Below are 14,868 nucleotides of genomic sequence, written 5' to 3'. Positions count from 1 at the left end.
TATATATTTTTTTATTTTTTTTTTTTTTTTTTTTTTTTTTTTTTTAAACAAAAAGCCTTTCAGGATGAGGAATCTGAAATATTTAGATTCATTTCACAAAATCGTCCTAATTCTTCATACAATTTGCAAGTATAATTAGGAGAAAGTTTGCTGTCAACCATCTGCTGCCGTTACAGCTGGAGCTTGTTCCAGTGGCTTGCCTCGTCATCTTCTTCTGGCCTTCTTTGCAGAAATTATTTAACTTTTTTTTTTGCATTTTGTTGCCATTTAGCTTCAAACTTCCATGTATTTTATTGAGATTTCATGTGATGGACCAACACAAATGAAATCAAATCAAACATATTTAAGAACCACTGGTGGCCAAAGTGCTGCACACCAAAACAAAACGACAAATTACAGTAATTCCAGCATAAAAGGAATTACAAACATGATAGAAGAGAGAAAGAAAAACATAAAAATGTCCAACAAATGAACGTCTCACCCTGCTTTAAAAGCCAGTGAGTACAAATGTGTTTTTAAAAAAATAAAAAACAGCCTGTCTTAATATGAAGGGGTGCAAAGAATTACATTGTTGTGAAGTGAAAGAAGTTTTGTTCATATTAACAAAAGTATAAAAAGTCATTGGTGAAACCAGTGTAGGAGGCATAGCAAACATGTGGAAGACAATAAATTGTTTTTTTAAGACTAGAACTGAACTTTCTGGCCAAAATTCAAGGTCAGAAAGTTGAAGAATCTTTAATAAAATGAGCTATAGCAACACTTAATGTCTCTTTGGGGTCAGTGAAGTATTTTTGAATTTGAACTGAATTGTCGGAAAGTTTATTTGTGTGCCACACATTTCAGCAGCGGTGTAACTCAGAGTGGTGGCATGCAGCCAGACGGACTGGGTTAGATTAAAACCTACAAATCTTTTACAATCAATACAGGGCAGAATAACTTTTTCTAATCATCTATCATTTCCATATATTTCACATGATATAAAATAATAAAATACACTGAGCTGTTCTGGTTGCATTGTAGCGACATTTGAAAACGTTACAACTTGATTTTTGCAAGACAGAAATCTTGTTTTCGCTCAGTCAACCTATGACGTGATATTGAGTCATCGTTTTATTTTAACTGGACCTGAATTAAGAGTCCAGCGCATAATGACTGAGACGGCAGAGTTTGGGATTGTTGCCATAAACAGTTTCGTCATAAATCCTGAAATTTATATGACTGTATTATTTATCACTGGGGCTGTAAAACTATGCTGGAGCAGCTCGGGATATTTAGCTGCTTCTAGCTGATCTGTAAAGCAACTAAAACCATGTCACTGACCCCTGACCCTCTGAGTCGTTACATCAGAATGAAATGAGCTGCAGAAAGAAGAGAGAGCTAAGATATATATATATATGTATATATACACACACACATATACACATACTATGAAGGATGTGAAACAAAAACAGAAATTTGGTAATGAGCACAGAAATGCTCTTTCTATCATGATCGATCTTATGTAACATCCCGTCTCAGTTCTGATTGTTATCTGTGGCTGTCGGACGATAACTTCCTGTGCGTTGTCGCAGCAACCAAAACTTTATCTTTTTATGTGTGTCTGAAATTCTGCAACCAAACTTTGAAAATAAATAAATAAATCTGTTAGAGGTGATAAATTGCCACTATTAATTTAGCATCAACACCGCAAAGAGGTGAAGGTTTTTCAGTTTGCATGATTTATTTTTTTTTTTTCCCCCGGATAAATAAAATGTGCCAGTTTTTGATCTTTTTATACAATTTTAATCTTTCAGAACGAGGTGAGAAGCCGCTGCCTGCTATTCGTCATTGTGCGAGCTGTACTTCCCTGCAAATTGATTTTTAACTGCTGAATATTTTCATGATTTATTCCATTATAACCACAAAACCTCCGTGCTATTTATTGGGCCAAGACGGGAAGGCAACATACAAATGTATGGCCAGTAAACCTCTAAGTCCTTCATGGATTTACTTTTGGGTGACCTCAAAAGACAACTATTTGAACTAGATCATTTTATCAGGATGGAGGAGGTCTGTGGTTAAGTGCAAATACATGACATACAGTTTGTTTTTTTATTTTTAAAACAAATTGAATGCCTCTTTAATCAGGTCCTAGTATCTGTTGCTCTGCGTGATTGGGTCAAAGTGAAACACTTTAAAGTTTGCGGCTGGAAAGTGAGAAAAAGGACAAAGTTTAAGGAGTAATTGTTAATTTTGTTGATGGAAATCTTTCACAACGATTTTCATCCACAGCATTTTCTTTCCCCCTGATTTAAATAAACGCAAACAACAACTATGATTATAAATGTCTACAGTTTACATTTTATATAAGTGAATGTACATCTGTGTATTAAAAAAAAAAAAATCTAAGTTTACGTTCATCACATCTCTGGACTAATGTTTCGTGTACAGATGAGACTAATTAGATTTTTTGCTTAATAACATTTCCTGTAATTACAACCACCTGATGGTATTTTATACCACCATGAGTGAAAAGTTAAGGGGGGAGGAAGGAAAGGAGAATGAGAAAATGTGTTTCATCTGACTTGAAACGTATTAATATGGCGGAGTGACCCGATTACAGTTTTCATTTTTATGGAGGGAATTAAAAATTAGGATGGTAGTAAGGAGGTCTTTCCTCCCCTTCGGTGCGTCTTCAGAATACCAAAGGAAACGTAGAGCGGTTCAGTCGGTACAGAAAAAGTTTGGCTGCTGCATAGATCTCTGCTGGGAAGAGCATGAATCATTTTAGACATATCATCTTTTAATAAAATGTAAATCAAACAAATTACTTTTGTCAAATTTGATTTTCCTTTTACCTAGTTTTATTGTCTCCCGTAGCAAAAAAAAAAGAAAAAGAAAGAAATAATATAATTTTAAATCTAGATCTGTCAGAGGTATTAAGCATTTTAGCTTAAATGTAGATGTAAAGAAAAAAATTTTGCTTCAGGATTAATATATTAATGCCTTAAGTCAATTTATGACTGCAAAGAAAAGGAAAACAAAATTTTCAGTAAATCTGGCACAAGTCTGATTTAAATTAGACTAAAGGTGAAAAATACAACAAGATGATTAAATCCTGACTAAAACTAAATTATAATGACTAAAAATGAATTAATATTTGCTACTAAAAGTTACCTTGTCATATCGTCAGGTACTTCTACGTAGCAACACATCTCCCTTCCTTCCATTTTCTCCGACTTTCATGTACAAATGTCTCTAATTTTATCTTAAACCTCTTCATTTCCACTTTTCGTAGCTATAAATCGGTAGCACGCCGCTTGTCACAACAGTTGAAAGAAGACAAATAAAAATCTGTTTTTATTTTCCCTCCAGGCGTGGCTGGATGCGCTGGAGGAGCACTCGGCCTACAGCACGCACTACTGCTCCCAGGAGCAGGGCAGCGAGGAGGAGGAGGAGGAGGAAGAGAAAGGCATGTCGCTAGGGGAACTGACGGACTCGCTAAAGGTGGCTGTAAACAAAGACATGCATAATGAGCGTGTTGGGACAATGGTCCGGAGCGTTTCCTGCGAACGAGGAGCGCCTCAGCCCAACACGCGCCGCCGCCGCCGCCGCATCCCTCGCTCATCTGCATCTTTCTCACGTCTCTCTGACTCACCAGGCGGCGGAGGTCAGCCAGAAGAAGCTGGAACAGGAGGTGGCGGCGTTCCTGTCCATGCTGAGAGATGACGGGCTGTCAGAACGTAAAACCTACTATTTCACCGTCACTCCTGTTTCGTTTTGTTTTGTTTTTTCTTCCAACCCCTTCGCTGTGTTATCAGCACATAGGTGACAAATTAAAGAGAAAACCACTGCAGTGAGAGAGAACCGCCTCGCGGTGGCTTTACTATCATTTTACTTATCTCTGAAACTCTTCTAATGCAATTATGTTTTCATTTATCTTTAGTAATAATACATTTATTTTATGATTTATTGGCCCAGAGCCATAAGAAATGGGTTAAAAGAGTCGACTCCGAAAGCAGGAGGATATCATTTGCTTGCATCACCAAACTGCGTTCATCTCCGTCAAGGCGACGCCGTGTTTCTCTGCTCGTTTCTTACGTTTTGTTCCTCAGTTTTGCTCCCATCCACGTGTGAGAAGAAAAAAAGTTCAACGGCTTTCAATAGTTTAAGAGCAGAAATGAAAGGCTCGTGATTAAAACTGAAAGCATCATCAAACAGATTATACGGCGTGATTAAAAAAACGCCTGAATTACTGCTAATTAAGAATATTCCGTCTGTTTTGGTTGTTAGGGATTTCAGCGATTTGCCTGCTTTTTGAAGTTCTTTTGAAAGTTTCCGAAAGAAGCTTTAAGGCATTTTTATTTAGTTTTTTTTATTTTTTAATCATCTGGTTTTCTGTTTGGACCCGGCAGGATTTCCTTCGGCCGCGCTGCAGAAGATGCAGGAGATCTGCGACTTGTCCAGCAAGACGGCCTCCAGTCTCGGTGCCTGCCTCAGCCTCTTCTCCAGACAGGAGGGGGTGAGTGTCCAACAATTTAAACAACTAAACCTCCTCCCGCTAAACTCTTTGAGGATTTTCAGAACGTTGTTTAGCAGAAATCAGTAGTGGATTTCCTAAAGTACTGTGAAGAAAAAGTAGTTGCCCCTTTATTTTTATTATTATTTTTTACGTTCCTTCTGTTTTGCTGCGCGTAAATGCAAAATTCATATCGCAGATTTTAATATCAGGCATAAATAACGAGAGTGACGACAAAACGACCATCTTCGTCCTCATTGTATTTATCAAAGGGGAGCTTGTTTGGGATTTTCGGGGCCCGAGCGTAAACCGTGCAGGCTGAGGCCGGTCGAGTGTTTCTTTGTTTTTCTGGGTTTTTCTATAAACCGTCTGGATGCTGCAATCAGCAGGATCCTTGTAGTTTCTGACCCTCGGTTCTGCTTTGGTACTTTCCCTCCTATTAAAATGCTGTTTTTGCATTTGTGCTTCGTGAGAACTTCCTGTGAAATTAGCTAGTCAGAGTGATGTGACTATAAACTGAGGGACAAGTTCTTCCTCTAAGGATTCTCTAGGCTTTGATATTTCATCTCCTGCTTGCATGTGGTTCACAACAAGCACTGCTGCCACTGCAGTAGATGTATAAAACTAGATTTAAAGCATAGCGATGAAGATGATGTCTGTTCATTTAAATAAGTCAGGTTTGTGGTAGCCTTTTTGTGCTGCGTGCAATAAGTTTGTTTTTTTAGCTTCCGCACTTCCTGCTGCATTTTATGCTAAGCTAAAGGCTTTTTGTTGTGAGCCTTCAGATCACTGACACGTGTATTTTTGAGGCTGTTTACAGATTAAACCCACAGTAGCAACAAAACTCGGCGTACCATCACAGTCTGCGTGTAGAACATTTCACTCCAGTATAATCCAAGTGAAATGACATAAAAGTGGTACTTTTATGTTGATGCCTTTTGGAAAATTGAATGGTAACAGTTGTGAACAACTGTGGCTGAACGGAAGAATTACAATGTTAGATTTGTTGAGAGATTTCTTTGAAGAGATAAATTTACTCTGCAAGCCTGACGTAATATCGACACACCGGATTATAACGCTGCATGGGTTTATTGTCTCTTGCAAAAAGTCTTCAAACTTCATCACATCTCAACCACAGAGATTTTTACCCAAAACAGAAATAGTTAATACATGTAAAATGGGAGGAGAATAAATAACGCATGACTTTCTAATTGTTTTAGAATGAAAAATCTGGAATGTGTTGCATTAAATGCAAACTTCTTGTGTCTAAGCAGTTAGTTGCTATGGATTTTATGTTAGTTTAGGGTAGCAGACTAAAAAGAGTTAAATTCACACAGTCGTTATTCATTCCCCTTCATAACTATGTTATATTTTCACCTGTTAAATAAATTAAGTTTAGTGGTTGCACAGATCGCCCTGCGACAGACTGGCGACCTGTCCAGGATGTACCCCGCCTCTCGCCCGGAACGTTAGCTGGAGATAGGCACCAGCACCCCTCCCGACCCCACTGAGGGACAAGGGTGTTCAGAAAATGGATGGATGGATGGATGGTTGCACAGATCTGCTCGCAATGACGCCATCTCTCATCTAGAAGAAATCTGCAGTCTGACGGATTTTGGAATAAGTTGAATATTTTTATTTTAAAGCTACCGAAGACATAATTTCCCAGGAATGGCAAAGTTGAACTTTGCAGCTGAATCCCCGTTGGTGAGCAAAGCTGCTGTATCCTCGGCCAATCACGAGACTTCAGCTGCTGGTATAGCGCAACGAGTCATTGTTTCTGTGCGTGTCCATGTACTTCACCGTTTGCAATATTCTTTCTGTTTCCATCATCAAGCCCCGTAATGAAGAGACTGATTCAGACTAGATTCAGTTCCCCGTGCAGAGAGATTATTCCCTAAGGGCTGAAATAGGTTTGTTGGGGCTGAGGCAAAATGAATAGACAGAATAATTAAAAGAAACAAAGACTGTCTACGCTCTCTGTGTTTTAACTTAAGGTTTCATTAGTTCTGTAATGGTGGCTGTAACGTTTTAATTAGTAGATTTGGGACTCTCTCTTTTTGTAGTTGCCGACGGTTTCTTCTTCCGAACCAGATTTAAATCTGAACGTGACGCTAGAATGAGAATTAGTCACCGCTGGCACAGCTCTGCTTATTAAAACCGCTGCGTTGCGTAGTCGTGCCGCCGGTTTTGATGGACTGCTGAGTAAAGGCACTCATGAACTGCTGGGTATGTAAATCCACGCGAGCGCGCCTTCACATGATAATGCACAGTTTCAGGTCCGTTTTGCATAATTCTTTTTTCTTTTTTAAAGAGAAAACAGACAAAGGCACGAACAAAGTGACAGAACACAAAAGCCTGAATTATGAGCAACACTAGAAGTGAGGAAGGAGAAAAAAATAAAATAACCATCAGTGGTTGTGTGAGTGAAGGGTTTTACTCTTTCTCTTTCAACAGAGAGACAGAATTCCCGAGAGATCTTTAGCGTAGACAGCGCCGCTGCCAGAAAAAGGTTTACTCTTCCTGCTTCAGAAACAAGTCGGCCGCAGAGTTCGGCGCTTACACCTACGCTGGGCCTTGATCGCTCAGCTGTGCCGGCTTTTGAGTCACAGCCTCCAGCTGCAGAGCGCTCAATGACGGGCTCATAAAATCCTAGAACTCGCCGTTCAATAGACCTGCACTGAATGGCACAGTTTGCACATGACGGGTTAGGAGTGTGAAAGGCCCTGCAAGACTCGCACACACGGTGGAAATTCTGAATCACTTCCAGCTCCCCCAGTCCTGCAAAAGTAGAGACACCTCTGGAGAGGTTGACTGCCAGAATTTCCCTGAACTTGAAGTCCGGGGTCTTTATACCCCATTGCAACTTGTTTTCTTTTGTCGTCTGTAGGCAGATATGTATTTTTTTGTGTCTCTGACTGCGGAGTCAGCGATCTCCAACTGAATTAATAAAACGGCAGTCCATCATTGGCGGCAGTAGAAACGGATTTCTGTAAAGGTGCAGCTGAAATTTAATCCCTTCTTTTTGTCAACACGTTTCACGTACCTGTCTAATAATCCAGCAGCCCCAAATGAAAGCCAGCGCAACAAATTGCTTTCACGGGTCATTTCATGTGTAAAGTTTATGTCATTTAAACATTTTTGCATGGTTTTGTACTTCCTTTTGGGTCTCTACTGCTACTAAAACCACCCAAGTGTTTAAAAAACAGACCCAGCTGTTTTCTGGCAGTATGTTTTTGTTTTCTGATGTCTGGAAAATGAGCCGTTTCAAAAACCTCCCAATCGTTAATTCATAATCGATGGATGATGCATCATTACCTAGCAACCCCAGCAAAGCCCAGCCCATCGCCCCGTAACCCAAACTGAGCTCCAAGCACGTTGCATCAGCTGGTTTTACCGCTGCATGCGCTGTACAACGGCTGCTGGAAAAGACAAGTGCTTTGTTGTTGACTTACCATCCAAAAACCAATTGCTGCATTCTCGTTGATTGTGCAGGAGGTCCTCCTTCTGCTTTTCCAAGATGTACGGTTGTACAGTTGTGAAAATGTTAATGTTAAAATGGTCCAGTCAAAGTTCAAACCCAAATCCAATTGCGAGCCTGACAAGACCTAAAATTGCTGTTCTCATTCACTCTCAATGCAAATTGAAGTTTGAGCTATTCTCCAAAGAATGGACAAAACCTCCAGGGAAACAGATTTGCATCTTTAATTGCAAACATCAAAAATGATTCTACAAAAAAAATCATATTTTTCCAAGGTTTTATGTGTTTGAAAATGATGTACTGTTTTCCCTCCACTTCTCATCTCTGCTCTCCGTTGGCCTGTCGCAAACAGTCCCATGGAAACACGCCGACGTTTTGTAGTTGTACGTTGACAGAATTGTGAAACAGAATCGGGGGATGCGAATACTTCTGCGTTTTGTGTCAAGGTAGGGTTTTAACTAATGGTTTATTTAGCATCCAGCCGCTGTCATCCGATCGGTCTCGCCTGCCCAGGAATCATGTTCTCCAGCCAGCAGGCCATTTGAGACGCCGACATCAAGGCAGCCGTCCTCTGTTACAGAGAAGCGTGGCTCGTCCCTCTCAGCTGCCTCTCTCTTTCTGTGGCTCCGATAAAATAGAGGAGGATCAATCAGTTGACATGCTGATTATTGGGAGACCGACGGCCATCACAGCCTGTCTGATGGCCAGGAGTGTTTGCCTTCTGTTTTCCTGGAGAATTGACTTTTGGTCACCATGAAAGTAGCAGACTGTCAATTAGTAGTTACTAAAAGTGCAAAGCAGAATCGCCCCCCCACCCTTTCTTTCTTTTTTTTTTTTCAGTCAGTGATTAATCTGTCCTTCTTTTGTTTGCGTATGTGTGTGTGTGTGTGTGTGTGTGTGTGTGTGTGTGTGTGTGTGTGTGTGTGTGTGTGTGTGTGTGCGTGGCGAGCTCAGGTGCGCAGTGTGAAATTGGAGCAGGAGGTGGAGAAGAACAAGATCCTCTCCGAGGCGCTGCAGACTCTGGCCACGGAGCACCACGAACTTGAGCAATCCGTCGTCAAGGGATCGTCACCGCGCAGCGCCCTGAGCGAGGATGAGTTCCACGACGCCGTGTCTGGTGAGTTGACAAGTTATCGAACGCTCTCGGGACTCGGAGGGAGATTCTGTGACAGGCCGCCTGTTCCCGTTCACGCTCGCTGCACTCTCGTTCACCTGTGGGGCCCCGGGATTCTTTTTTTTTTTTTTTTTTTTCCGTTGTTGTTGCTGCTGGTGAATTCCTTCGGTATGTGCGAGACTCAAGTTTGCCGGGTTTTTAGTTAAAATGACATGTCTGACTGATGTTTGATGACTTTTGGTCAACTTGTTGGAGTTTGCGGGATTTATCTGTCGTCATTAAAGCATTTTATCTTATTCTGTGCGGTTATGACATCTACTGTAGACAGTTGCATCACAGCTGAGTGATCAGAAGTGAAAATTTTCATTCATTACAGAAATTTTTGGTACATTCTAACAATGTTGAAGCTTGGGAGAAAATTAAGTTAATCTTGCTTTCTAAATTTCCAACAATAAAAATTGAATGATTGTTATTATTCAATAAACTATTCCTGCTGTTCACGTATGAAAAGCAGGATGAAATGAAAATAATCCCTCTTTTATGATGCTGATTGTTCATGATAATCATTCCAGCCGGTTTCTGATCTTCAGGTTTTGATGTTTTGAAGTTTGACTTTTGAAGGCGCAGATACTTTTAATTTTAGGCCAAACAAACATGGAGTTGTGTAAATTAAACAGCGTTATCACAATTCTGGGCATTTCATACCATCATGATTTTCTTTTCCTTCTTTTTTTTTAAAGCAAACACTTGAGAAGAACAAAAAACATTGTAGGCCAATCCAACATCAGACCAATCAAAATATATATATTTTTTATCCCTTCTGTTATGAGCGGCCTTTAATTCCCTCTAGCAGGATCAGAGGCGCTGTCACACAGTGTGCATGAGAGAGAGGTTGTTGTCACGCAGGCTACTGCTAATTTAAAGCTGTTTCTGAATTCGATGTTAAATTTGAATTTTGTTTTGGTGATACATGTGGTGGCGTGTGTAGCATTCCCGAAACTATCATTTTGGGGTGATGTCCTAACATTCACTAAGAGATTTCCAAAAGACTTCCAACAATTCAAAACGTCGCTTTTCTCTGACCGACGTGGGCTGACAGCTCAGAAACATTTCAGCGACTTTGCTGTTCTCAGCCTTACTGTTCTCTGACTGAAGTCTTGCTCTCTCATTGGCTAAATGAAAAAGAGTTGAGTTGTAAGCCGCTTCTCTTTACTTTAGATCTGAAAAAAGGCACGTGACCTGTGATCTCAGCAGATTGGTTTTTATCATGTGAACAGACAAAGTGATCAATAATGCTGAATTTATGGCTTTGTGTTTGTGAAGCCGTAATTTAGTCATTATTTCGGGCCAAATTTGGATAATGAATGTGGTCAAAAAGACTAGCTGTGGGAAAATATTGATAAAACTCCTCATTCAACGGTCAAAATATACACAAATAGTTAAGTAGTCAATGTAATTTGGCAGAACGCAGATTAAAAACTGCTTTGATTTGATTGATAAAATAATTACTGGGCACACAGCCATTTTCTTGAAGGCTCTGTTATCTCTCTGGAGTCTAGAGGGCCTCAAGAAAAGGTTCAGCAGGCCATATTTGGCCCCCGGGCCTTGAGTTTGTGAGCAGCCGGTGGGGATTCATGCATGAATTGCCCAAATACTCGAAACAGTAATGTTTTATTAGCTACCATTTATGTAACTGGACACAATAGAAAACATATTTTGGTGGAATTGACAGATCTCTCTTGATTTTTTTTTTTTTTAGTACTTTTGCCTAGACAAGCATCTTTGGGGACCTGACATGGTTTAAGTAATCAACAACTGAATAACAAATGAAAGACATAAGGAACGACCTTGTTATTATCTGTAAATTTTCCATGAATACGCTCTTTTAAACATCGAGCACAGTGTTGCAGTCGTTGCCTGCGACATGAAAACAGTTCCTACAAGTTTCCCCATTTATAAGCCTCTCTGTTTGCTCTTACTTGTCAATCAGATTTAAAAAAGCAAGTTTTTTTCCCCCTACCCATCTATTAATTAAAGTAAGCTTTATACTCCATGTTATCAGCCTTTGTACCCCCCCAGCTCTCCTCTGAGCACAGTGACTCATCACCATGTCTCCTCGTCTCTATCAGAGTCAGGCTCTGAGCTCTCCCTGAGCGGCTTTGAGACGGTGGCCAGCAATTCCTTTGAAGAGGACGAGGAGGAGGACGAAGGCTCTGTCATGCTAAGCAGCCCGTGCAGCAGCCCTGCCACCAGTATGTTGCAGGAGGATCACCATGGAGACAGGGACGAGACTCAGTCCAACGGGATAACAAAGCACAGGTCAGAAGTGCAATATGCCCCCACGGTTTCCCAAATTGGCCACACTCCCCCTGCGCCTTTCATCTCTGGTTTAAAGATGAACAAACTCAGCAAAGGGGCCATTTTTCTCTTATAAGTCTCTTATTGTTGCAGATGCTCTTACCTGCTCTGAGAGGTCGGCTGGTCTTTTTTTTTTCCTCCCCTCTTCTTTATCCTCCCTCAGGTCTTTCCACTTCGTAGTGTGAATAATTTAGAGTGAGATTCTGCCTGGTAAAGCCACAGGAAAGGTTTGTATTGAGCGGGCCTTAGCTCCGTGACACTTTGTTAAATATTGATAGGGTCACGGTGTAATGCAACAATCAGTTAGGAGTGTGATCCCGTGTTGCTGAGCCCTTAGTGGCTCGCACGATTCGGGCGTCCTTTAAATCAGCGCCTTTAACTTTTTGTTTTCATTTCGCCTGCGCACCGAAGAAACTCGAACGATTCCAACGCGTCTCGTTTGTGTCTTGTCTGGAGTTTCTTTCCTAACCTTCGCACTTTTATAGCACCTACTTTCCTTCACTTTGAATTCATCTACTCGAACTGACACCTGCAACTATTATTCGTCTCGATACCGCGGCTCTCCTAAAACGATGCCAGCTTCTGAAGGGCTACTTGCTCAGCGCAGATAAATTGCACATGAATTATGGAGGACATGTAATTATGCGTGCAAATTTTTTCAGGGCGAGCTTACCTGCGCCGATGTTTTCGAGAAATGACTTCAGCATCTGGAGCATTCTGAGGAACTGCATTGGAATGGTGAGCACGACGTTCAGATGCTGGTTCGGTTGACGCCAGGCTTACAGGTGGCGGCTACACTGCTGCTCGGGTGCACATTTTAAGGTTTTTATTATTATTTTATTTTTAAGCTTATCATTTGAAAGATTTCCATATTGTGCATGGAAATGTCCTACTGTGACTCTGTTACTTACCTTGTGCAGAAAAGAAGAAAATAGAATAGAATACTTTCTGTCAGACTAAAGTGCTTTTCTCCACTGTAAAACATAAAAATCTGTCTAAAAATCAGAAAAAGAAAATAAAATACAGATGTATAGCTTCCAGTAAAATGAGAATCTGTTTCCATTACAAGAAAGAAGACATCCACATATTTTGACAACTACCTCTTGCACAATTTCTGCAAAAAAACAAACAAACAAACAAACAAACAAACAAACAAACAAATAAATAAGAGGGCAGTCATACGACAGGTATTTAGTGTAACAACTCTCTTTTGGTAAAACCTGTATTTAAACTTGTTTACTTGTGTTTGTATCGTCTTTGTGTCTTCTACCTGAAGGCAGAGGCTGAAACAGATCATGTAATATATCAATTTCTATTTTTTCTAAGTAGCTCTAGATTGTGTTATAATAGATTACAAAGTAGCTATGTAGTGTGTACTGCGATAAAGAATGTTGCGTTTTCTGTGTGCTACGACGTCACTAAGCTTCTTTCAATGTGGGGCTTTTTGTCCGACATATTTAATGATCCCCTGACCATCTTGGGATGAAGCTCATTTTTTTGTGAGCACTTTAATCTCTAATGGGGCTCCCAAGTGGTCGGACCATTATTATCTATTTAAAAAGTAGGTCAGGCTGACCTACCGTTGGAACAACAAGAAACTCTCCGTAGAGAGAACCAGGAAGTATAAATCAGGTCTAACACTTGTGTAAATTTAACAAAAGAGGATAAAATACATCTCTTACATATCATTTAATTTTTTCACTAAAGGTCTGCATATGCTGCAGGATCTGCTGGTGTGTTATTTATGTTGCTATAGCAACATATCTTCATGACCCATTGAAACAAAAAACAGAACCTCAACAGTGTGTTGGGTGTTTAAGAGGCACGTTTTGTTAAGTTGCAGAGTTTTAAGAAACATTTCAATGAAGCAAACATTTATTTCTTTCTTTTTTTTACATTTTTCATTTTTATATATAAATGATTTTATTTGTATGTAAATCTGAGTAAAATAAAGGAATTTCAACCTCAGTATAAATAAAACGATAAACTGATAAATAAGAAGCACTTATTTTCCAGGTTGCCACGATTATAAAATATATATAAAAAAGTCAACTTCAAAAATTTAAAATGGAGAAGTTTAAAAAAAAAAGTAAAGGAAGAAATTCCCCATCATCTGATGTTTAAAGTGGGCTTTAGTTGGTTTATCTCTGCCCTGCGACCCTCACTGCTTTCAGTTGCAGCGCCAGTCTCCCTTTAATGATGAGCGCAACCTTCTCACATCGCATTACATGGTGCAGGCATGTAATCGGTTCAAATTAAATGTCAGCGCTGCGCTCTGGAACAGGTTCATGACTCCGCTTGTGTGAAAATGCTTAAAAATCTAAAAGCCGCTTCATTCGGGGAAAGCAGGGGAAAAAACACAACTGCTCTGTTTTCATGCTTAATCGGATCTGCTGACAGATCTTCTGCTAAATCTGTTTAAACATCACTTATCTACAAAAAGAACCACTTCTCCTACAAATATGAGCACAAAAATCTTATTGCTGGTTGCTGACCTTCCAGTTTCATGCTTTTGATGATAACAAATGAGCTCTTTACATGCTACCGCATAATATAGAGCGTCAAAAAAAGTTGGGGTCAGAAAAAAAAACAGTCCGCTACTTACTCATTAGCAAAGGCTAATGTTGAGTGGTTAGCATCAAGCTAGTGAATATGACTTTCAGCTAGCAAAGAGCCAAATGTTGCTTTCTGCAGAGTTGTGGAAAGGAAAGAAGAAAAAGAAAGGGACCAGTAAAAGTTGGAGCCTATTCATCACACACAAGGACATAAAAAGTTGTTCTCTCTCCCGGGACTGTAGGAGCTAAATGGCATCATTCTGTACAAGTGCTTGTACCTTGATGCGTATTCTGACTGAAAAACTGTTTTGTCGTGTGATGTCTGAGGAATATGAAGTGGATATGCAGCAGTGGGAGAGACCTATGAATAGTGCCTGGGAGATCTGGGCTTTAGTTCTTGTGAAATATAAAATGGCCTTGCCAGCAAGAACTTTGTTTTTGATTTTTTTTTTTTTTAGCCTCAAGTATAGTAATTTATTTCTCTCTTCTTGCTGCGTGTGCGCAGGTCTTTAAAGTCGCCACTTGTATGATGTTCATGATGTAACAACATCAAACGCATGCTAACAACTCTGATGCTGCCTCAACACTTTGAAAATAAATTATTATGCTAAATGTCAGTGCGCTGGGTTTATTAATTAAATCTTATTCCTAACGTAAATTTAAATGCGGATAAGAACCTGCTGAGCTCCAGCATGTTGGCGTTATTATATGCTAACCATGATATAGCATTGTCCTTAAGCTTAGCCTATTAGTTAGCATTACTTAAACCTTTTTTTTTTTTTTTTTTTTTTTTTTCCAGGGGAAAAAACAAGAAGAAAAAAACTAAATGAACTTTTTTTAAATGGTTTTTGTTTAAATAGAT

At 39.8% G+C, this 14,868-nt stretch overlaps 1 protein-coding gene across 2 annotated transcripts in view; it reads left to right on the top strand.

Moving 5' to 3' along the window:
* Positions 1-14,868, top strand: part of osbpl1a (oxysterol binding protein-like 1A) — a 43,076-nt gene that overhangs the window by 15,829 nt on the left and 12,379 nt on the right. For both annotated transcript variants that reach the window (XM_015057929.1, XM_015057922.1), the window contains exons 13-18: positions 3,355-3,486; positions 3,641-3,722; positions 4,395-4,501; positions 8,934-9,096; positions 11,223-11,412; positions 12,114-12,189. In XM_015057929.1, coding sequence (XP_014913415.1) covers positions 3,355-3,486; positions 3,641-3,722; positions 4,395-4,501; positions 8,934-9,096; positions 11,223-11,412; positions 12,114-12,189 — 750 coding nt within the window. The remainder of the gene's footprint in view (positions 1-3,354; positions 3,487-3,640; positions 3,723-4,394; positions 4,502-8,933; positions 9,097-11,222; positions 11,413-12,113; positions 12,190-14,868) is intronic.

Source organism: Poecilia latipinna, unplaced genomic scaffold, assembly GCF_001443285.1.
Source record: "Poecilia latipinna isolate Pla-1442-1.1 unplaced genomic scaffold, P_latipinna-1.0 Scaffold63, whole genome shotgun sequence".
In the NCBI taxonomy this organism is placed as follows: domain Eukaryota; kingdom Metazoa; phylum Chordata; class Actinopteri; order Cyprinodontiformes; family Poeciliidae; genus Poecilia; species Poecilia latipinna.
The sequence above is the reverse complement of the archived record's forward strand: the minus strand, read 5'-3'. Positions and strand labels throughout refer to the sequence as shown.